This window comes from Homalodisca vitripennis, chromosome 3 (assembly GCF_021130785.1).
Source record: "Homalodisca vitripennis isolate AUS2020 chromosome 3, UT_GWSS_2.1, whole genome shotgun sequence".
NCBI classification, from domain to species: Eukaryota; Metazoa; Arthropoda; class Insecta; order Hemiptera; family Cicadellidae; genus Homalodisca; species Homalodisca vitripennis.
The window spans coordinates 142,640,836-142,666,509 of record NC_060209.1 but is presented as its reverse complement, the minus strand read 5'-3'; the positions used below and the strand labels follow the sequence as shown (position 1 = coordinate 142,666,509).

At 33.1% G+C, this 25,674-nt stretch overlaps 2 protein-coding genes across 2 annotated transcripts; both read left to right on the top strand.

Moving 5' to 3' along the window:
* Positions 1-307: 307 nt before the first annotated feature.
* On the top strand, positions 308-3,108 carry LOC124357609. The gene is made up of 5 exons (XM_046809541.1): positions 308-486; positions 613-752; positions 2,471-2,535; positions 2,635-2,715; positions 2,873-3,108. The coding sequence occupies exons 1-5, from the start codon at positions 331-333 to the stop codon at positions 3,028-3,030; spliced, it is 600 nt and encodes a 199-aa protein (XP_046665497.1). The 5' UTR covers positions 308-330; the 3' UTR covers positions 3,031-3,108.
* An 11,923-nt stretch (positions 3,109-15,031) lies between these two features.
* Positions 15,032-24,620, top strand: LOC124357608. The gene is made up of 6 exons (XM_046809540.1): positions 15,032-15,157; positions 15,949-16,118; positions 18,114-18,253; positions 20,800-20,867; positions 23,111-23,191; positions 24,389-24,620. Exons 1-6 carry the CDS (start codon positions 15,085-15,087, stop codon positions 24,538-24,540), a joined length of 684 nt encoding a protein of 227 aa, XP_046665496.1. The 5' UTR covers positions 15,032-15,084; the 3' UTR covers positions 24,541-24,620.
* Positions 24,621-25,674: the final 1,054 nt, after the last annotated feature.

Here is a 25,674-nt window from a genome sequence, read left to right as displayed (position 1 = left end):
AATTCTAAATTTTATAGAAAAATAAGCGTATATAGTGATTTCTTGAAATATCAGGACACTCAGGGTACTAAAATATCATTTGATACAGCCAGTGAAAACGAACACTGTCCTGTATGGCAATAAAAATACCAAATAGTGAGAAAAGTATTGGAAGCAAGTTAAAAGTTTGAAATGAGTGTGTTTGTGTACGGAAGAGGAATCCGATCTATAAATAAGTCTTCTTTACAACTTAACCCCTTTCTTGTCAATTTAAACATTGCTGTGATTAAAATATATATTTTTGTGATACTGTGGATTACTACACAGATTGTGAACAACCGACCGTTGAAGATGTACTCCGTGGTGTTGACTTTGGCAATCACCATGATGAGCTGTGGTGTCGATGTTCGTGGTGAGACATCAGAGGCTCCCCGCTGCGACCCTAATATTGTCGGCGACTTGGACAAGTACTACCCCAACGGCATCCCCAAGAACATGCTAGGCTCGGTGAGAAGGTTTACTAACATTTTTTATAACTCTTAAAACAAATATGATTCCAGAACTTATGGATGGAGTTTTGTTTCTAATGAGGCAGCTTAAAATCGACTCACCCATCGAAACCCATTTTTTCAGATATTGAAAAATGGACCGTACTCCTATATAACCTTGTCTTCTCCTAACGCTTTGGTCATCAACTACGAGACAGCCACTTGTGTCGGATTCCGCCTCGCGAATGACAAGAAGAATGTTGTCCTCACCAAGAAAATGAAGACGTGAGTATGTCTGTCTGTCCACATGGTATCCATGTTTGTCGCTTTGCTTCTTCTCGTCTACAGAGAAAACATTAGAATTATGTACACCAGGAAGGTTCACGCTGCGCTGGTATATTTCAATTTAACCTACATTGAGAACAGAAAAATCCTACGTGTCACTTATATTTGGGCAATAGAATTCCGAGATTTTGGGTCACAAAGGTTGATCGACAGACAGTAGTTCTAGTTTACTGCAGAGGATGACTGTTTAAGTAGGTGACGTTCCTATAGTTTTAAAGGCTGTTGCTGGTCTAAAGATAACTCTAGACTGCTGTTGCTTGCTCTAGACAGCGATTACTGCTCCCTGAACGCCTTGGTTGTAAAAGAATGGAGCCAGAGCCTCTATTTCTTCCAAGGAGGTATGACTGAGATGGGATTATTATCCCATTTTGTAAGATATAACGATGTCAAATGTTAGAAATCTTACTATCCTTTTAAACCTTCCATCGTCAATAACAAACGTTAAACAATGACTGAACTATAGAAACCCAGTTCAGTCCCTCCTTACGGAACCTCAACAGAGGTGGCCCCCTACCACCAACCTTACCCATCCTGAATATTCTGTCACTCCGGAAGCAGGCACAAAGGTCCTTTTAGGACAATGTGCAATGAGGGTTTGTTTACAGGAATACGTATTTGTCCTTATCACTCATTTGAGTTTGGCATTTCAGTCATTATACATTTAAAAAATGGCAGAATTTCTATTTCGACTATTACGTCTTAAAATATAGCTTATCAGTTGTTATATATTTATTATCATTACATACTGCTTGAATCAATTTTATTCGAAAACCATTGTACAAATTAATTTCTAGTAATATCGACTGTTATTTCAGAAATATTACTCTATAATACTGAAATGAATAGGTTATGAGAAACTGTGAAATATGTTTTTAAATAGTTAATACAACTTTTTAAACTATAAACATTTACTATTAATTATTAGTGCGTCTCTACAGACGTTATGACGTTACTACTAACATAAGAAAGTTAAAATATTACTTAAATTAATACATTTTGCGTATTTAATAAAAGGAAATTACTCAGAAAATTAATATGATAGTTGATAACAATATACGGTTAACTAATCTACTTAACATTTCTAGATTTGTGTGGGTAGATCTAGGTATGGAATGTTGTGAAATGCATTAACGTACATTTATCTGATGTTTGCAATACATCAAATTTTGAACGTTGAATTTAGCTCCAGTTCACATTTTTTTATTGAAGCGTCTGGTATCTGACGTTGTCTCAGACTTGATTCCTGGAATTTGAATACTTTCGTATTACTATTTTAATAACGTACTTAATAAACTTACTATCTTAATAATCAGTTCGTCTGAAGACCAACACCATACCTACCTTCCTACCATAGCTCCGTTATTTATACATCAAAATTTCCTGTCGGCCTTTATTCGAGTAACATTCCAATATGAAATTTAGAATCAGGCAAGTGTACATAGCAGGGTCTCCGAAGAGAAATGCTGATAAGGTTGAATAAATAATTTTAAGTGTGCGTTAAAGGTTAACCTTCCAAAATATATTCAAACCACTTAGTTAAATTAATTTGTTATTCTAGAATTTTAAAATAATGTCAAAATGTATTTTATTAATCGTAATTTAAACATTAAGCAAAGATTCCAGTATGTTGTGATCCTATATTTGTAATGACTGTCTAGGGGAGAGCTGCAAATCACGTATGGAGTTCAGGAGAGCGAGGGTGTTATCAGCTATGAGTCACCAAGTAAGCACGATATTTCATTAATATGATACTTAAAAAAATACATGGATATTTTTTTAGTTAGAAGATTGTCTGAATTTAACACGATTCTGCTTGTTGCAGCCGATATCGAGCCCAAACACAAGGTGTACTTCTTGGCCTTTGGGGACGGAGTTGCGCTCACTTATCGATGCTGCGACTCTTGTAAGTCTCATGCCCGATGTACAGTCGCTTTATATTGTCATCAACCTTAAATGTTGGATCAATGAAGCGTATTTTTCACATCCATTCAGAGCTTTAGTGTATAAATTAGTACAAACATGATTTTACAAATCAATCAACGTTTTATTGTGTCCTGCAGGCAGTGGCTCAGCTCTGAATGTGGGAATCGCTGTGGCTGATAGGCTCATGGGTACCGCTGAAACTCGAGCTGCTATTAAACAAGCAGAGAAGTTGATGGCTGATCTCAATTTGAATGGCAACACTGTAGATCTCCGGTACTGCTCCACTGTCCCCTAGACATCTTCAGTCAGTCCACTGATACTACAATAAATTATGTACCAAAGATTTTCTTCAATAAAGCATGTTAACACACTATACCAAATTCTTTCTTCACTCACCTTACCCTACAAATATAAATGATTATTAGGCTTTTAAAGTTTATTATTTCATTTGAAAGTTTCTTTTTAACAGTATCAGGTACGAGTCTGAAAATATGAAAACAAAAGTTAATACGGAAAATAATAGGAAAAATAAAATACATCATGGAATCATTTTGATTCGGATAAAACTCAAACTTTTCAACAATAAAGATGGTGCTCGAGAGTATGAACTTAATCAAAATGAAGTACTTATTACTCAATAATGATCAGCGGCAGTCCAATGTCGACATCTGAAAAAAATTTGAAAACGGTAGGATGAGTTACTGCAATACTGGACTAGCTAAAGTATATAATATTAACAACTCTCAGCCCCACGTGAAGATTCGTGACTGTAACGTTTGCACTTACTGTACAACTAAATAGACGCCCTGGATTAAAACTGTTATATAGCAATTGATAAAATGAGATTCTGTTCAACCATCATTTTAAACTATCAATTTATCAGGATCTCGTTAGTTATTATCATGTATAACCATAAGACCTTGACTAAACTTCTTGGGAATGCAGACCTATTTCACTTCCACCAGAGTTGCTCTGCTGATATATGTGCTGAGAGTGACAAGTGATATATTGTGGGAAGTGCGCAAACTACACGTAATACCTTTTCCCTTTAGATAGCGATGCAAAACGTAGGATACTGTGAGCCATTTTGCCATTACCATTACTGGTTTTTTTGGAGGAGTGACAAACATGTTTTGAGAATACACGAAAGTTCGAGATTTATTGAGGGGGCATATGTAAGGACGTTTTCGTTTAAGTTACAAGTTTCGTTTTGCTTTATTGTAAACGTTTTTAAGGGCAACGTCTAAAAAGATATTTGGAATTGAGAGGCAACAGGTCAATCTTCTTATTTTTCTAAAGATATTGTTCTCTCTATTTGTTGAGTTTGTAGTGGAACCTGGTGAAACGGGCGTTGACAGAACGTGGACTTGCCTCCAATTTTGTTAGTCCAGTGCTATGTCTCTTTCCACAGATTATAAGAAGACCAATGCAGCAACAAAATTAACATCGGCTTCATTTTTCCCATTTTATACATGGGAACAAAAGCTGTGGTTCTTAATTATGCTCAAAATGGTTATAGTATTTTCAATATGAAACCACGTCAGAATACACAGCACGAGAGCTTGCTATTTAAAAAACGTTAGTTCGGTGGTCCCATTTGGGAAATACGTGTTCCAGAGTTTAGAAGCTTTTATAGACCAAGATTTCTAAAATTGATGGTTCTCAGGGACTGCTCCAAAGTTAAAAATTTCAACTTGTGAGAGTTTTCATGATCCGAGGAATCTTAGAGGCCAATATTTCAGATCTTCATTAAAAATTAGTGTTAATATTCCTATAAATGAGAATATTTCTTGAGTTCCTGGAAGTGAAACTAAACTAGTTCCATAAATTGACAAATTGATAGTTGCCGTGATATTAGTCAAGACAAGCGTGAGGCAAGAGACTTTGAAAGACATGAGTTTCAAAAGATTTCAGTTAGATTAACCTGACAGTTATACTTAGAAAGCTATAATATTGGAAGCTTGATATAGGTGGGAGCTCTTGTAAGTTTTTTACAAACGTGAGTGATGTTTAGGAATCGGGTAATACTAGGCCAATTAGTGTCACATGGGTTGAGCTTGTACACGATTCCAGTACACGGGAGGACTGGCAATATCCAGAATCTGGGTGATTCCAAAAAGTTGGTTGTCACTGAAGCTGGGCAACTAAAAACCGAAGAAGAGCCAATAACATGTTACTTAATTGTTTCATGCACTGAGGTAAAGTTTCCCCTTTTATAGACTACACAATTTAACATATATTTCCGATCTCATGACAAAACTAATGTAAGGTATTTTTTAGTATTAGAAGAATGCCACTGCCACTTTAATGTTGGCAGAATGTTAATTTTGTTTTAAGTAGAAAATTTACATCCAGTTTTACATTCTGCTCTCTTTATTGTAACTTATAAGAACAATCTTAACCCTCATCCAATTTTACGACCTTATTTTAAGTCGTAGAATTATAGAAAATATATAATGGTAAACATATAATTAGTACGTATCTAAACTGTTTTGTTGTTTTTTTTGATATTTTTAAGGGTTATGCAGAAAGTTATCCCGTACTTTTCTACCTTGTCGTTAAAATATTCAAATAGCACACACTTACAAAAATGTTTGGATGTATATTAGTTATAACTTGAAAACTACCCACACGCCCACATAACTTGAATGCTTTCCGATAACGCTACGATAAAAAATAAGGCTGAAAAGTACGTGAAGTTTAACATTGTTCTTATAGGGAAAAAATGAATGCACTTACGATGGTATGAATGTTAATAAACCTGTCACTTAAACACTGACGCATTTTAGTGACAGCAATGATATGGTTGCTATATCATTATATAAATATGTGATGCTTTAGACTCAAGGCAGCTCTTTATTGGTATCGACCACGATGTTCGCCACTCAGTGTTCTTAATGGTGATTATGATTTTTGAATTCGAAGTTGTTCCATACTAAAATAGCAATATTGTGTCTAGATTTATTTGTAGCAGAAGTCTAGAAAATAATGGAATCTTTGTTAAGTATATTCAATAAAGTACCCGCAATGTTATAGAAAAGGAAAGTTATAATGTATCGTAATCCTTCACCTGTTAGTTCTTGAATTAGGAAGGATGGTACTTAGAAGGAAATTAATCTCATTCTCTTGTTGGTGTCTTGGTTTGTCGAAATTGTAATGGTTGTTCTGTAAATTTTATGAACATCGATTCGTTATTCGAAGACTTCTCCAAGGCGCCCATGGTAACTTGGTGCAATAGACTTTCGCTTTATTCTGAAGTCCAGTCGGTCACTTAAAATGTCATTTTATGGGTTTTATTACTAAAGGGGAGCTAAGTAAAACATTTAATGTGCAGCGGACCAGAATATTTTTCTAATCTTAAACCTTATAACTTGCCTCTTGAGGAGACTAAAGAAGTTCCTCCGCCTGTTATAGAAATTGGCAATAGTAATAAGGAACAATTCGTAGAGCTCCTGTGATGATGGTGGAAGCTTTTTAAGATTATTTTAAACACTGTAACACAATTTTTAGAAAAAAATCTGTATAAATAACTTCATTGCCACCTGAAAGCACAATAAGTTAATGTCAGTAAGAAAATTTACTTACTAAAATAGTAACAAACGAACAACAGCTTGTCTCTCTTGTCTACTCACATTCCTCAAAACTTGGAATCGACTGTTTGTGTAAAATTCACTTTTCTAGTTCTTTAGATACAAGAGGTCCACACAAGAGTGTTAGAGAGGGCTACGTAGCCCTAACTTCGTCTGATAAAATAACACGTCCTTTACTTTGCTCTTACAAGAGGGCTATTAATAGTCAGCTTTTAACTAATTGAGCCATCTTCTTATTTGCACAACTTCTGTTGTAACGATCGTATCAATCGATAAAATAGTTCTCTGTACATAATAAAAATAATATTTATGTAGTGGGAGAGGAGCTCACAGGCCTTATATTAAACATTATTCTAAATTAAGAGGCCTATGTCTTGATCCAATTTCAAAGTTAATGATTATGTGGTTAAATAAAAGTTAATTTGTGAACGGGCTACCACTCACATGAGAAAAGGTCTGACAGACTATAGTAAGACAATGTAAACAAAAGGAAAGAGTTTGGATTAATTCACTGGATGACGAAATTCAAAAAGTAAGAAGCTCCAAGCAATATCAGAATATATAGGTTGCATAAGATCGATAGCCATAATAATCATGTCAGTTATAATAGGCAACCAGGGGCTACAGCTAGATTCAAAGTCAAAGTGACTCAGTATCAAACGTGTGCCGTTTTTCCATACGCCCGACTATTCTGATTTACACTTCGGTCGACACAAGTTAAGGAAATAGCTCAACATGAAATGATCTGTGTTTATTCGCACAAGAGAATAATTAACTGAGATTACATTTTAATATAGCATAAAATCTGGTAATAATCAAGTCATAATGCAAAATACCTTGTACAATATATCGGTTTATTCTGTAATCGGCGTACATTAAAAATTTCGAAAAAGACATTATCTAATTTATATAGACACCAAATGTTTTTCAATAGGAAATGAAAATTTATTTTTGTATTAAAATTTGTACTCAACAACAATGAAATATCCACGGATTTTTTCCTAAAATTTTCATAAGTAATAAAATTAATACTTTTTTATCGATTTATTCATGGGGTGTAGAGATAATATTTGAACTTCCTCTCTATAATATATATATATATATATATATATATATATATATATATATATATATATATATATGAGTTTATAAACTCAAAATCCACATCCGTATCTAAACATATGTAGAATATCTCGTCTAGTTAACCAAATTTGGATTCGTTAATTTAGAAATGTTTATGGAAATCTCAAAAGATAAAAATTGGTATACATCATCATTTGAGATGTTCTAAGCCAGTGTCAGCATGTCCGTAAGGAGGGATGCATATTTAAGGGCTGTTACACCCCGTCGTGTCGAGACGATGGCGCGGCGGGATGGCCGTACGCCCAGCTGTGACGTCAATATTATGGCCTTCATTACACTAGACAACTCGACACCCTTCTATTTACTGTCATAACAATATATTTATGAGCCACGTATATATATGTGTGTGTGTGTATTTTTATACATTTATGTATATAATAATATATATAATATATTATTGTTTTATATATATATATATATATATATATATATATATATATATATATATACATATTATGTATATAATATGTAATATGGAGCCATGTATGAGTAATTTGATAACTAATTGAATAATATGATTTTGTTAAACTATATTATACTTTCTATATAATGTTGCTATTAATTTATCAACATTTAAAACTAGAATAATAAAATATTATTTACACGAATATTTGATTTTAAAATATGTAAATCTATTAAATACAACGAATACATTTGATGAGTATTTCAGAAAGTTAGGAATGAATGTGTATAGGAAGAGGGGAGGTGTACATAGAGAGAAAAGGGTTGAATTAAGGAATGATGTCACTCACTGAAATCGTCTTCACCTGCTACACGCACAGCGCGGCACGGCTGACATGCCTCAATCTACCAAACAACTGTCACAGGGTCAACACACTGTATACAGGCACATTTGCAGTTTAGTGTTTAGAGTTCAGCACATTTTACAGTCAGAGTTCTCCGGCATCAAAATTGACTTTGTTTTGAAGTTGTTTTTGACGATGGAAAGATTGTGAAGGAAACAGGATTTTTCCGGACATTTACCATCGTTCAGTGATACAAAAAATCAGTAACACTACGTTTCGAGATCTGCAATATGATCTCTTCTTCAGGTAAATAACTAACCTAACACATAATCACAAACTAGGTTAAAATTAGCAAATCATACCAGAGCGTTGTGCCACAGGTAAGTTAGTAATCACAACCACCATGTTGTGTATCAACTTCACTAACTCTAAAACATGCACTTAATATACAATTATACGTGAACAAAAATTTTACAGGACCGAGAAAGACGAAAATTGAAGGGAGTAAAGTCACACAAACCAGTAACGTCACATGACGTTGAATAACACCAGAATGGACCAAGAGGTACATTTTAGAAATGCATATAAAAGCGAGTACAATTAAAGAAAGTTTTTGCAACATGTGCCGCCCAGCCTCAACGAGATGGAGATCCAGTACTCTCTGATTCACATTATGGAACGCCGATAAAATAAATTGGCAATAGCCATGAGGGACGACAATTCGTAAAACTACTGTCATGACGATGCAAGCTTGGCAAGATTATTTCAAATACCGTAACAAAATTTCCACAATCCTATCCCATATTCTGTATACAATGTCTATCATAGGGAGAAATCCATAGGGCAATCACGTTATGTCCCTTGCTATTATTGAAATCTGTTGTGGTTTATCAACTACCGGTCATCAGAAAAGGCTGAGTCCTGGATAAGTTTTATTGTTAAAAACAGAGCAAATTACAGCTCTTGATAGGACAATGATCTAAAGAGGCGGTCTTTGTCAAGTGCACTCACAAAGCACACGTCGTAACGCGCTGGGGTTTGGTTCAAGAAGAAAACTTTGTTGACATATCACATTCAGGGAATGGAGTAGAGTGCAGGACAAGAGTCTGCTTCAGTTCGTCAGAGGACGAGAGGTCACTGGCAGTGAATTTTAATTGAGACCACTCTGATGATGGTCTAGTCCACCGTAAGTGGGGGATTACCACGAAAGGACAGTTAGCAGGGTTATTCACACTAGCGAGATGTAACGCCAATACTGCGCTGGGATGAGTTCTCGTGTTTGCGCAAACCGGTTTCCCTATAATCCATGAATCGACAGGGGGAGTTTGTAAGCAAGAAAGGGTTATAATATATTCGCATCACAGGGACATAATGGTAAAATGTTTACATAATTGTTAAACGCAGTAACTAACCAGTTAGTCTAATAGATGAAAAGCACAGTTTCTTGGAATCGTAGAATGCTTAAGAGGGCCATCACGATTTTTAATAAAATATTATTTGGCCTAAGCTCACTTTAGCTTCACTGTTTATGTACCACTATTCAAATAAATAACAACCACTAAACACGTCAGAGAACCAGTGTAGTTCATAGTTTGTAGACTAAGTCACCTGTAGAGGATGGGTGATAGAGATGTCAGTCACCTTTTAAATTCTGACACAAAAGAATTCTTTTTCTGTGCAAGTTACATATCGAGGTAGAGGGAGGTATATATATATATATATATATATATATATATATATATATATATATATATATATATATAAGTACAGAGAATGCGAGAGGGTTCATACATCTTGGGAATAATGCTAAGAACTTTACACTTAGTATGAGTCTTAAGGGAAAGATAAGTTTAAGTTATAATTGACAATTTAACTGGACTAATGTAAGCCAAATACAGAGAAAGTGAAGAGGTTATCTGATTGCTGTATAAGACGGGAGTCTCACAGTTATCTGTGCTTCGTACAGTTAGTCTTGTGCTTCTTTGACACTGTTAGCCCATGACGGTGCCATCCAAATAAATGTCATGGCGAGGACTTCGACTGCACGAGAGAAGCGTGCACCTCCATCTTTAAAGTTTTGATGGCAGGTTACTTCATACCATAATATGTTACAGTAGTGAGATGATAGACAGAGAGAGGTAGAGAGCGATCAGAATGACAGAGTATGAGTTGGAACCTACGCTTAAATACAGTATCTACCGTAGACTGTGCTAGTGTAATGTGCGATAATTATCCTCGTACTTGTAATTTGTGCTCGAGACTTAAAACCTGTGCAATGACAACGCCTGTACTGGACTCCAAACAACGTTTTGGGTATGTTTGAACCCTTTTCTTTCCCTTATTTAATTGTTTCTGTTCATTATTTTTGTATGTATTAATACCTCACCCACCTGACGAAGAGGATAGATTCCAGTCCTCGAAACGTTGTTATAACATATAATGATGGCAAAAGTCCAAATTCCTGTTACCTCAGGGCATCATGGACTACCCACCCACCTTTTTACTAATTAATCAGAATATTGTTATTACTTGTACTTGACAAACCATTGTATGATTCTCACTATTCAACTTGTTCATGTTTCACCTTTTTGTCGATTTGTACAAATATCCTTTTTGTCGATATTATCTTCTACTCTTAGGTTACCTCTTCCTCTTTTGATTCTTCGTAAAAGAACTTAAGTAACAGAAGTTTTCTTCGTCATAATCAAATGCAAGTGTAATATCATTTTAAGTGTAAAACGACATCAAACTGTACCAGTTTGGAGTATCTTATGCAAAACATTCACATCTTTTTTCATTAAGTTTGGTGTTATGTTTAAATAGTATTTACTATGCATAAGATGTTTTTAATTCGTCACTGGCGCAATCTGAAATAAAATTTAGATATTAACTTTTTATTTGCTATGTGAATTACAATAATGATCAAGCACTGTATACTTAATATTTTATAAAATATAAACGCCCACAATTGTAATCTTGATCAACTCGATGATTACGTCAGATTCCAGGCGCTGCACTAAGAGGAAGGCCAACTAACTGGAGCTAAACTCAGCGTTCAAATTGAATTAAACCTTTCCACCTACTACGCTATGTATTGAAAACTAGGTTAATAGCACGGTGTGTGCTTGGAGATCGTGTCTAAAACGTCATAGTGCATTCAATTTTGCACCTGATGAGACAATGAGAATACAGTTTCTCTTCACCTAAATTATACTATATTTTGTAGTCTACTCTGATGTTGAAACGATGCCAAACCGAAAAGAGTTCGTTTTCAGCTTCTTCGTCGTTAATATTTTTGGGATATATTCGGAGTAATATGCCCAGATTTCAGGACTCTAGTCTTTGACAGCGTCAGATTTCAAACGTTGCATTAATAGGAGGGTAAACTGGAGCTAAAGCAACGTTTAATCAACCTTTCTTAATATAGCTACGTTATATGGCGAGTCTACCTTGTTACCTTGATAAAGAAAATACAAATACGTAGGTCTCTGAAACATACTTAGGCCAAAAAGCACTTTTTAGCCCCTTGTCATGTACTTCCGGTCTAATATATTGCCAGTACCATAGTAGATTTTGAAATGATCTGGCGAAGAAGAAAAAAATATATACTTACGTGGGACTGAAAAGCCTACGTCGGTCAAGAAGTGTCTACTTCCGGCTCTTGTAATATAATTTCGATCTAAATGATTTCCTGTCCCATAGTTAAGTTTGCATGTTATTCCAACAAAGAATATATATCTAGGACTGAGAAGCCTATGAGGGAATTCTACCTACTTCGGATATAACGGGACATCTCTTTTAAGTTTATGATCATTAGAAATTAATCGTTTATAAGGTTTTGCGTTATAGAAGTCTTGTTGTTTTTGGACATTAGTCTGGGAAAGAATGGATCGTTGAGACATGTTAGTGTTCATTTCTCTGTTTTTTTCCTCGAAAGCCACTGTTAAATTGGCATATAACAATGTCAGGAAAGTACACTAGTTTGGAGTACCTTATGTGAAAACATTCACAGCTTTGTCCGTTAAGATTGTTTTTTTAACAGTTTTTAAATATAATTTACAGTGCATAATGTGTATTTAATTCGTCACTAGCGCAATCAGTAATAAAATGTAGGTTTTAACATTTTATTTACTATCTGCATTACATTAATGATCAAGCACTGTATACTTAATATTATTTTTATAACATTTAAAAGTAAACAGATGTTTAGTCCATTTGTTAAACTTAAGCTGAAATTAATAATAGCTGTGTAGTGTCAGTTAAATTTGCATTGTGAAACATAAATAATAACTTTATTCTAAATTATAAAATACTCCAGCTAACTTTCCTAATCTTTCTGTTCATAAAAACCTTCCTCGTATTTCAATGAATGTTTAAAAAAATAATTAGCCGAATTAGTTCAGCCATTCTTAAGATGAGCCGTAAGCAAGACATTTTTCGACTTATTCTTATCTATAAGAAGATATCACTAAGATGACACATCTTATATAATTATAAAAACGGCGTAAAAGTTGGAGGTATATAATGTTTTATCATAGGGTAACACTCAAGGTTGTTTCATTATTGTGGCTCTTAAACTAATGTTTTCTATAAGAACTATAAGAAGATATCACTAAGATGACACATCTTATATAATTATAAAAACGGCGTAAAAGTTGGAGGTATATAATGTTTATCATAGGGTAACACTCAAGGTTGTTTCATTATTGTGGCTCTTAAACTAATGTTTTCTATAAGAACTATAAGAAGATATCACTAAGATGACACATCTTATATAATTATAAAAACGGCGTAAAAGTTGGAGGTATATAATGTTTATCATAGGGTAACACTCAAGGTTGTTTCATTATTGTGGCTCTTAAACTAATGTTTTCTATAAGAACTATAAGAAGATATCACTAAGATGACACATCTTATATAATTATAAAAACGGCGTAAAAGTTGGAGGTATATAATGTTTATCATAGGGTAACACTCAAGGTTGTTTCATTATTGTGGCTCTTAAACTAATGTTTTCTATAAGAACTATAAGAAGATATCACTAAGATGACACATCTTATATAATTATAAAAACGGCGTAAAAGTTGGAGGTATATAATGTTTATCATAGGGTAACACTCAAGGTTGTTTCATTATTGTGGCTCTTAAACTAATGTTTTCTATAAGAACTATAAGAAGATATCACTAAGATGACACATCTTATATAATTATAAAAACGGCGTAAAAGTTGGAGGTATATAATGTTTATCATAGGGTAACACTCAAGGTTGTTTCATTATTGTGGCTCTTAAACTAATGTTTTCGATTAATTTGTATTGACTTTTGGTTTTCTCAATAAAATAACATTCGTGTTGCTGGAAAATTTCATTTCTGGTTGTTTGTATGTTTGTCCGCACGATATTAAAAAAAAACGACTTGAAATTGTGCATAAAGCTTCATTTATAGAAATGAAATCTATATGAGAAACAACGAGTTCGATTATGGTGCATAGAATTTGCTGAGCGTTTGATAATATTTTTACATTGGTCTTATGGGTAACCATGATGGCAATGAGACAAAAGTGGAGTACGTAAGTTTGTACACAAACTCAATACAGACATAAGGAATTGAAACATGTGACATATAAGAGAAATGGCCTAACTAACCCAACATATACATTATTTTATTGTGACTTGATGTGGTCTGTTATTATTTAAACAATAATATAAAACCCAATTAAGTGAGAACAAATCTGAATGTAACATGTTGCAAGACATGTCGAAAAATATTTCACATGTAGACTTCAAATTTTACACGAAACTTAATTCCTTCAAGAATGAGTTCTATGATCCTTCATGCCTGTGTCAACTTCTTTTTTGTATGATTTTCTCTCTTCTATCTATCCGAAGGAGAAATAAAGAATGAAATAAGCTACAGATTTGCAATTTTGCGTTAAATATCAGCGAACCCTGCTACGACAAGTGGTGTGAGGTACTTATTTATTATACCTTGTTGATAGAACAGAAAGATAAGTAGATTTTTATTTAAACATGACTCTGACATTCTGTCCATCTGAAGTGACATCAAATTAAAAATTACTCTCGAGAGGAAAAGTTATGATTACAAAGTTTCTTCTTACTTACAAAGTAACCGAAAGAAAATACCTATTACATTTACCTTAAAGATAACTTAACAAAATTCTATTTCTTTAAAGTATAAATAGTAAAATAAAGAGTTCAATAAAGTTTAGCTCAAAAACAATTAATCTTCGCTTTACTTCGGGCAAAAATATCGATAAAGTATACAATTTTCATTTACAATATATTAAAGTTATTAAGCATATAAAAGTATTTGTACTTGAACTTGATTATTGGTTGATGGAAACTCATAATATGGTAGCAACTATTTCTAGATGGAAAAACCTAAACTATTCTTTTCCATTCTGAAGCTTATCGGTTCATCTAACCTGAGCCTAAAGATTAGGTATTCAAATTTTGTCCTGAAATTATAATATTTAGATCCAGTTCTGCTATTTTTGAATGAGTTAACAAACACATTTACCATTTCAAAGTGGATAATAGGATGACGGAGAGAACTATAAACGTAGGCCACGAAGGCTGTAAGCTTATATTATAATGTACAAAATATAAGTTAAATAATGGCGAATTAAAAGACTCCAACTGATGTCAAATACCTCCAAATAATACTTACAAAATAATTCACATCAAGTACCATTTCAACATGCACATCATTATGGACATTTGTCCTTAACCATATGTGTTTTAATACACAATCAACATAGATTTGATGATAACAACAATGCCAACCTTCATTACGGCTGTATTATTTTTGGTGCAAGGTGCAACCGTTTCACTAGATTGATCTCTTTGAATGGCAGATGGTCTGCAGTATATAAGGGTACCTGTTCAGAATCACGCTACTCAATCCTCTCCTGCATCTTCAGGTAAACCGACATGTATTTTTTAATGTATAAATAACATTCACTCATTTTATTTGATACGATTGTAATTGTGGTGTTAATATAACTTAATGTTTAAATAATTCAATAAAAATATTTGTGGTCTTTGCCAGATAAATTGATAATACTTTTATACAAACTTATTAACTATACGATTTAGTTTAAATCAATTCAATTTGCGTCTGGTGAATATTTTTGTGTTCGTAACTACTGGAAGCAATACCACTGTTCAGCCAATGTCGAATCCTGCAAGTTTTCTTATTTAGCAAAGGATTGACTGACTGTGAAAAGATTAGTGATGCCGCATTTTTATTTCATCTTTTGTGGAAAAATTTAAGGACTAAATAACTAAAAATTATTTAATTATATGAGTAATTAACTAATGACCGTAAGAGGTGAGGAAAACTGGTATTGTAGCGAGAACAGTAACTAAACGTTGGAGTTTGTAACGTAGAAATATAGTTCCTACAACTAAAATTTGTTTAAGAAAATTAGGGAACTTTGTTTTTGTTCAGGGTGACAAAATAAATTTTTATCCAAGATCTTGTTTATATTTTAAATGTATCATGAATAAAATGCTTTTTCCAACTTTCCCCTTTAGAAGAAGGTAGTTTTTTCCTCACTCCCCCATACTATTAGGAAACAGTATTCAAGAAAAAAAAAAACAAACTATTAACTCTTTTCAAAACGCGTCCTTAAAACTTTTACATAGATTTATTAAGACAAGTCTTAGAAGTATAATAAAACAAATAAAAACTATTTAAGACCTATTCCAGATCCAAAAATCGGCTACCAATCTTACAACATGCTGTCGCTACTATTCCCCGCCATGCTGATGACCTTGGGGTTGACCCTCGCCCAGGAAGCTCCCAAATGTAATCCGGCCATTGTTGGTGATCTTGACAAGTACTACCCTGAGGGCATCCCTCAGAACATCGTAGGTCAGGTGAGTACGTATTTGAAACACATCTTCAAAGTATACATTGGGATGAAAGGTTTATTATATTTTTGTCATATGCAACAAATCCATATTGACGATTCTCGAGAGATTGAAATGCAGCAGACGCCCTCTCAACCGTACTTGGGTCAATCGCACATCGGCTTAACCGTCACTCATTCATTTGATTTGATAGAATTAAAATAAAAGAGACAGACATGGTTGAGGACATGAACAGGTTATAAAAAGGTGTGTGTATGTGGAGCGATGCCACTCACCGACATAGTTTTTCTACGGTCACACACGCTGCATGGCACAGCTAGCGTCGCATTCTCCGTAGGGGCTCCCATGAGGTTGACTCGGTGCCCATAGGAAGACGTACAGTTAAAACCATAGCTAACACAGTAGATACACTTCAGAACAACAGTCATTGGCATGGGAGCGTGGACAAGTGGTTTCAAGGGAACCCACATATGTCCATGGCCAAACAAAAGTCCACAAAATATAACGGTTTTAAGGGTGCGACATTTTTGCTCTCGCTGTGTCTTTAAACTGTGTAGTTACATATTACAGTGGTACGCTAGAAACCCAACATATACCGAATTTTACGAGATAGGGAAATGATTGCTGACCAGGCAGCGTACAGAGGACGTTACACGGACCGATCGGTCTATGTCACGTGACCTCAGGTGATGTTAAATTACAGTAAACTTTCTGGGCCAATGTACAGCAATCACCTGATTCACGTCTTGGTCCATAGTGCAACTCATCCAGCTAATCGATTATTTATACAGGGAATACAGATAAAAACCAAATTATGAACATGAACAAACTAAACAATGAAATTATTATCTTATACGGTGTTGTAAATACATTCCTGTTCCAGGAAGTGATTCACGTCTATATTTTGTAACACTCATTGCAATAACAATGAGAAAACCACTAAACGTCGTGTTGATGTTTATACTGTCTTAGTTCTGATGTATCTTTTGTGCTATACAGTTGTAAACAACATTACTTACAGTTTGTTGTGAAACTTATTCGTGATATATCTTATAAACTAATAACTGTACGAGCTTTTGTACCGACTTTTCCTGTATCCAACTAAGCTTCGGTCCCATAGGTGGTTTGTTAGGAGAGCAACTACTGCATATCAAGCTCGGTTTCTTAACAATCTTATCGTTGTATTAGAAAGAAATATTTATCATCTCTTTAAGAGGTGAGCTGATTCTGGATTAACGAAGCTCGTATCAGATTTGTAAGTAATTATGAATTTTAAATGGTACACAAATATTGAATTCACATCGGCACTAATTTATTGCTTCAAAAGAATGGTTATTAAAAAAATAAAAACCAATTAATGAGATAAAAGGAAAGGAAAAATGAAGTAAATTATTTGAACTGTAAGGTGAAGGTTTACTCAGATTTGTTTATCACTGGTAAAATATAATTTCATAAATAATTACATAAAACTTGTATACATATCTTTTTAATTTGAAAGATTTCTTTTCAAGGATGACAAATGATTTATAAATTTATTTCTTATCCAATATTCCGTACAAATGTAATTGTAGGATATTTTTAAAAGTAAAAATGCGTTTTATAGTTTTATTAATTGACTAAGCGTTTATTATAAAAGCGAGTTAAATGTAAACAAAATATAGTAAAAAAATTAAAATTAATATTGCCATAGTTGCAAAATTGTTTATAGTTCAAGATTCAATCTGTACGTGATGTGAATAGGTAAGACCAGTCTTACTTCTCAGTACGAACGTTACGGAGATGCATTTAACTCTAATTGAAACTGGTTGATTTATAAATATATACCATTTCTCCTCTCAACGTTGTAGGTATTTGTTCGTCAGCATTACGAAATGAGTATCTTCATTATATTTGTCATAAAACGTTCATCTCCTGCAGACTAACATATTGTATATTACGTGACGTGTATGAATAACCTAACAGTAACTGTACATGTACATACAGCCCTCTCGTATATTGTAGCTCCACGCCACTGGACCATACTCTTTTGTAAGCCTATCCTTGCCTAACGCCCTGACGCTGACAGGAGACTGCGCCACCTGTGTCGGCTTCAGAGTCAGTGACGACAAGAAGTCGGTAAAACTCACAAGGAAAATGTCTCAGTGAGTATGCATAGATTTCTCTGAGATTTGAACATAGCGAGTTAGCATATTTTAAGAAATCGATATATTATTTAACTGTGTAACCTATGATTTACTATACAATGTTATTTTATTGTATTCAGTTTCATTTCAAATTTGTTTTTACTTTATTTCATCGTTGCCGTCATGGATACCTATAGGAACAATTGAAAAAACATCTCTAACGCTCAGAAGAGCCCCATTGAGTGAAGTTAAATACCATCGAATTCGGTGATGTCTATAAATGAAGCTTCAAGTAAAATTTCAAATCTTTGGGTTAGATTTTGTTCGAGATATCGTGCATACAGACATACATAAATGAACATTTTCCAGTCCCTCGATTAATATATTAATATACTTCGCTAATGCTCAGCCAAATAAAGGTGTGACTAATCAAACGTACTGATCTTAAAAGTACAAAATTCTATCTACTGCTATTTCATGTTTCAGAGAAGAAACAGGAACTCTGTTATCAGTTTCTTATTTAATATAGTCCTGTAATATCTCTCGAAGCGTCAAATTATGTTTAGGTACTCAGTGCCTGATATCACTCTCTGATAACATATACATTACAGACACTTGACCGTGACTTAAAGCACTTGATGGTTGTAAAAAAGGTGGAGTATTGTTTTTATTGATCACTCAGCCATGAGCACTTATTGAGGGCTATATTTTAAGACTCTATACCTCTAGGTTGATTAAACAAAAACATTGTCAATTTCAATTACTCTCTAACATATTACTAGAAAATATTAGAAAATAACTATTTCTAGTTAGTTGTCGTATACAGTTTCCAGAAGTGAACAAACACACAAATAGAGTAAACACGATAACTATCACGATTCCTAACCGATTCCAAGTGGCCATGTAAAAGGAGATATTAGTAACATGTGTAATAATATCTTTAAACAGATCTATTTTGATTATTTTCAGTTAATATACAACACACACACACATGCGCGCGCGCGCACGTGAAGACGAGTTTAAAACTTAAAGCAATTTAAAACCAATAATGGTAATGTTCTTACTTACATTCTTCACATATCTTTTTAATGTTTTACAATACCGTTACTTCGTTTCAGAAAGATATAACATTTGGGTTTTTTGTGAACAGGTCTGTGGCCTTGCAGCATATTGGCTGAGTGTCAGCTAAGCCTTTAAATCTAGGGGCTGGAAAAAAGTCATTTCGGTCTCTGTGCCTACACGACCTCGAGTACGAACTGACCTGTACACATCAGTAATTTTAAAGTTTTGAATGAAGCTTCATTTATACACAGGAATTAGAATACCTGTGAATGCCACTCCATGGGGTTTGGCTGAAATTGAGCTACTATACATTTATTTTGGTCTACATGAGTCTTAACCATGATGGCAACGAGGAAATCGCAAATTTGTGAATAAACTGAGAATAATCTTTTTACATCTCTAATGAAATTAGCTATAGAAATTTTCCACGCAACCTCTCCGAGGTATGTTACGCGAGACGTGATGATCCTAACTTTTTAGTATAAAAACTCACAAGTTTGCAATATCTCATAAAGTTTCAAGGTTGGAAACGTATGAAGTTTGATAAGTATACAATATCATAATAGCAATACGAGAGATAGTTATAAATACAGTTATTTACAACCGATTGTAACTAATCTTCTATGAAGGACTTACACATATCTTATATATGTTCGGTAACTACTCTGTATTAAAAGTTTTAAAGTGATGGTATTATATTTTGTAAAACATTTATATCAACATTTTGTACGTATATTGATAAAAAAAATCCTTAATCTAAATTTTCTTTACAACTCATAGGATGTCTTGCATGGTTTCATTATAGAAGAAAGAATTCCAAACTTGAGGAGGAAAACTTATGTTATGTTAGTAATTTAATAGTCGTCATAATTACATCACTATATGATGTTACCTTCAAAAATATTTATAATATAATAGTTCAAGATGAATTTCGCACATAACATTTACTTTTCTTCCATCAATACTCAAAGGCATATTTACATTTTGGAAGTTCAAACAAATATAATAAATTAAAAATGATAAAGCTTCTAGATGTTTGTTCTAGATTGTTTTTAAGGTTTTAAGAATTTTTAAAACCATGGAAGCAATACTACTCTTAGCAATTTTCACTCGTAGTTTTAGCTGATTACAAAGGAGAAATGTCCGAAGTTGTAGAAACAGGTAAGATGTTTACAAATCTTTAAACTTTAAAGATTGTAACAGTTCTAAATTTATAAACGTATTACATTAACATGCCAATCAACAAAAAATAATCATGCCACTAATATTAAAGGTAAATTAACTTTCTCAATGAATAACCCGTCTAACATTTGATACTTCGAGAAGACTTGAAATCAATCTTTTTTCTGACTGCGCCGGAAGGTATATGGTTTATAAATTTGAGAATGTATGAATTAAATGTGTTAAATAGTTGTTTAACTTATTAAGTGTGATGAGTGGTGTAATTATAATACGTTGCCTACACAAAATTTGGGTAAAATAATAACATTTACTGTTTTAAGGGGTGCGGTATCCACCGTGTTCGGAATCGCTGGAGAAGAGGACGGTGTCATCTCCTATTTGGGCGCCAGTAAGTTGACACAATAGTTTGTTTGTACCACGTAACAGTAGCTATGACTTAGTTGGGGGGGGGGGGAGGGGCGAATCTGATTAAAGAGAATACAATGCCGGAGGGTGTGGATTACATCTGAATAAAACTAAACTTTAACAAAAAAGTACTTAGTTATTTTACAAATTTGTTTATTCTACAATTTTCTTGCTGCCATCCAATGCTTACAAGGCCAATGTAAGGATTTTCAACAACTGTCAACCAAATCCAATGAACTGACATGTACCTCATCAAACTTTATTTAGCTGACTTATAAATGAAGTCAAGCATAATTTTAATATGTCAGTTCGGTTTCGAGATATGTGTTGACACAGATACAGAATTACAATTTTCCAGGCCTCATAATGATTCGCTTAAGTTCAGCCAACAAATAAAAATATAAATACTTCAAATCTATAACATTATTTCTCAGATTATATGTTCTAAAATGTATTTCTTAAAAGTTACTTTTATCTGTACATTTTGGTTTTAACTTTGAATCTATAACTTTAGTAATCAAGAATATAATCGACATATTTCAAGTTAATTACAATATACTTTAGTGGCTGAAAATGACATCAAAATAGACTATTTAATATCCAACAATGAAATGGCTTATTATTAATACTTGGGGGAATGTATTGTATTAATAATTAGAAGATGCAGACGTGTTTAAAAACTATTATGAATAATTAAGTGCGATAACCAATCATGCGGTTCGGTTCAAAATCACAAACGATGTCATACAATAAGATTCTGCTTTCAACTGAGGGAATTCAGCGTATTTGTTTACCTCATAGAGCTTCAAACCCGTGCATAACAAAGAGAATAATCATTTTAATCATCAATTGGTAAATTTATGATAATCGAGTTTTGATGGTCTGGTTGGTAGACAAGTAGCAGATGAATATAACTAATTTACTATGTACATATTGAATTATACATTTTTAAATTAATCCTTTACGTAACATGAATCTATTTAGATACATAATCCTGACTCGGACTGCTATCAGTGATGTGACACTCACTATATACAGCCATAAAAATGGTTAATAGTTACACTTATTGGTCTCAAATTTTTATGGTCCACTCTAAGCATTTTTGAAACCATTCAATATTTTAGAACTCTTAAAAACATATTTTGTAATTATCGTGTTTTAGGCGGGGGAGTGTCATAAATTGAAACAAAATATAAATTCACTTTTGGAAAAAGATCACTTTTATTTTGACGTCCATACAAAAATGTTACAATTGCTTAAGTTTTTTATATTTGGCAAACTTAAAATATTTTTAATTTCAAGTTCTTCTTAAAAGTTCTGATAGCTTTTCAAAACTTAAAATTATTTTTCGGAGGGGGTATTTTAACTTTGATGCCATTACGACAGTAAGTTAAAATAAAATATGTTCGTGTTTTAATGGTTTTTAATTATTTTAAAATAATATTTTTCCCATGAAACTCTTTTTTTATACACATACCGAGTTTTAATTTGAAACGAGGATTGCTACGAAAAGAATAGCAGAATGCTTTTTCTGTAGTTTATCTCACGATAAATACGATAGAAGAACTTCAACACTCCATTGCCCTTAGAATGATAAATTGAGCAATTTTTCAATTTTTATGGTAGTTAGGACCAAAGGCTATATGCGTTACGAGTATTTGTGCTATACATCAGTGGTAAGTGCCCATACAATAATTTGTTTTAGTGTATCGGTAACAGTTTTATTATACTGTGCAGTTGAAATTACTTCATAAACCGAACTGTTAGCAGACATGTTTATAATTTTAATGTTACGAAAATTATAACGTAATTTATTCATATTAATTATAGGGCTACATTAACGAAATTAAAGTAATTGGAAGGAAATTTATTATGAGGTATTTTTAATAGCTATGTTATAAATAACTAGTTATGTAATAAAGGTCCTTTCAAACATCAATGTTATGCTATTAAGTTGGTTTAATACCTGTGTATTACATATTTTAAATAAGCCAGGGAGTTGTTAGAAGGGGTAATACTACTGTGAGGTATGGAGATAAAGGGAATTAATTTACTATTATTAACAAAGAGATTAGATTGCGTTACGAGTTTTTCATTAATTAAAATGGAACACAGTTGAACATATAAATCTATATTACTTTTTAAAAATCCCTAGGACTAAAATTACTAACAGCACCATGTTTAATAATGATTAAATTTGCTGAATATTGGAATGTTTATTTTCAGCTGATGTAGTACCAAAATACAAGATTTACCACTTATTCTTCAAGGACGGTGTTGCAGTCACATACAGATGCTGTGACGAATGTGAGTACAATTTGGTAATTGCGGGTAATTTACACAATGTATATATAATTTTTGTAATAGTTAGTCAACTTACTGATTCTATTAGTAGAAAAATATCCTTTATATTTTTGTTACTTTTGTCAATAAGAACAATATGTGTACCCTTATATTTACTCGAGTATTCATGGAGTAGTACAATAGTATTACACACAGTATTCAACTGTACAATAGTGCTGCTGTGTTAATAATGGCCCAAAACCTTTGTATTTCCTGTAAGGTTGTTCAATTAAACATACGGCTCTTGTGCTGTAATTGGTCTAAAATTGAGTATTGTCGTTTCTTTTTTCTTGTTGTTTATTATTGTCCCAATTAGTTAAATTAGATTATTTAAGAAAATGGAGCATTGAAATCATATTAATTTGTTATCACTAGTAAATTATTACACATTTTTCTATCTATATTTTATTTCTGCGATGCCTTCCACAAATAAAATGTAGATTGGTAAAAATGTGAATAATGTACTAGTGATAATCGATTAATTTATACTGAAATAAAATTGCCAGATTATCATAAATTTATAGTTATCTTAGCTCTTCTTTAATACGCTCATTTAAAATAACTCGTTAAATGAAACTTAACTTCACGATTAAAATATTCTTAAATATAACCAACCGATACAACTGAGGATTGAGGTACGCGATACAATGTGACGGAAAACGTACTGATAATGTAAAATATTGCAAGATTGTAAAATGTTTGTTTATTATGCAATGTTTTCTCTGCCATCATGGTTACCCACCCACAAGACCAATGTGAAAATAATAGAGTTTTATTTTTACCTTTAATTTGGACCTTACCTCAAAATAAATGGAGTTCTTCCTTGAATTAAGAAAAACACGTCTACCAAAGTTCAGGGCTTCTTTTAAGATTTATCACACGGATGAAGAGGCAGACAGAAGAAGGACAGACAACACCTGTTAGGTTCTTAATAAAACATTATTCTACATTTTACATTCAGAGTGCAATGCCCCATAGGTAGATCGAAGATATCAGAAAGGCCGATGTGGTGGCTAAAGTGATACAAAACCACCGCACATTCCGCGTGGACAAACTGTAGCCCAATAGCTCGTCGAGACGTTACAATTCCTACAACTGCAGGCAGTAAGTTCGCCATGTGTCATAATCTATACAGTTTTAAGTTAGAGTAAAATGTTTCAGGTAATGGCAGTGATCTGAACGTAGGTATCGCAGTGGCTGACAGGCTAGCCAATACGGCGGAGACTCAACTAGCTCTGGTTGAGGCCAAACAGTTCGTCCATAAGTACAATCTGGATGTTAACTTGACTAAGCTAAAACTATGCTCGGCATAAACAACAGTGCCTTAAATACTGTAGGATTATTGTAAAATTTTAAAATTATTTCACGCAAGAATAAATATATAAAAAACAAATGTGCGTTCTTTTTCGTTTCAATATCCTCTTATATTTAGCGAATATGTACTAATGGTTAAAAATCAAATGGACTTACATACTAAATATTGGCAAAACATATTTACAAAATCACACATTCAAACAGAAATGAGTGGGAAAATTGGATTAAAAATAACTATTTTAGTTTTAACACCAACTGACATAACATTCGAACAATGGCTTTACTTAATAAAATGGATTCCACACTAAGATAAAAATTATTATAATACGAAAAAATACATTTTTGAAGAGACAAGATCCATCACATGTTTTTAGTCGGCAAATTTCACATTTCCGCTTGTCGTTCAAATTTTAATATGGTAATATTGGTTTGACATTTATACTGTAATTAAAAGTTCTTTTTTTTTGCAATAATACATTACAAAGTACACTTATAACATGGTATAAAACCAACGTTTTACACACACACACACACACACACACACACACACACACACACACACACACACACACACACACACACACACAACGCACGAAAGTTTGGATATTACAATAACCCTAATGACAGAACGTCCTAAAGGTTTTTGCATATAATTTCATTACAAATTGATGCACAAATGCACCATCCAGGCTTGTGTGTTTATTGTAATGTTTGCTTGTAAATACCATAACTTACGTAATTTCTTTATGTTTCAAAATATAAAGGCCAAAAACACAAAAAGTACCAAATTTTGCTACTTATAATATATTATTCTTTGTTTGAAGGTTATTTTTGACGATGGAAGGATTGTGAAGGAAACAGGATTTTTCCGGACATTTGCCATCGTTCAGTGAAACAAGTTTTCTTGTTTTCTTGTTTCACTGAACGATGGCAAATGTCCGGAAAAATCCTGTTTCCTTCATAATATATTAATTTTGATACAATTGTACTGGTCCGACGGAATTCAGTACAAATTACTATATTTTCTATATTAAAGACTTATGGTTATATTTTGATTCAAAATTTTAATCCACTAGTATTAATCTTTTACGATTTCCAGACTATCATAAATGTAAAGTTCACTTAGCTCTTCT

What these genes read in the sequence shown, in the direction of transcription:
- LOC124357609 (XM_046809541.1), top strand. Translation starts at nt 331, where the DNA reads ATGTACTCCGTGGTGTTGACTTTGGCAATCACCATGATGAGCTGTGGT. An exon ending in TATCAGCTATGAGTCACCAA is followed by an intron (nt 2,536 to 2,634) that starts GTAAGCACGATA and finishes TGCTTGTTGCAG; the next exon opens with CCGATATCGAGCCCAAACAC. An exon ending in TTATCGATGCTGCGACTCTT is followed by an intron (nt 2,716 to 2,872) that starts GTAAGTCTCATG and finishes TGTGTCCTGCAG; the next exon opens with GCAGTGGCTCAGCTCTGAAT.
- LOC124357608 (XM_046809540.1), top strand. Translation starts at nt 15,085, where the DNA reads ATGGCAGATGGTCTGCAGTATATAAGGGTACCTGTTCAGAATCACGCT. An exon ending in CTCACAAGGAAAATGTCTCA is followed by an intron (nt 18,254 to 20,799) that starts GTGAGTATGCAT and finishes TACTGTTTTAAG; the next exon opens with GGGTGCGGTATCCACCGTGT. An exon ending in ATACAGATGCTGTGACGAAT is followed by an intron (nt 23,192 to 24,388) that starts GTGAGTACAATT and finishes AAAATGTTTCAG; the next exon opens with GTAATGGCAGTGATCTGAAC.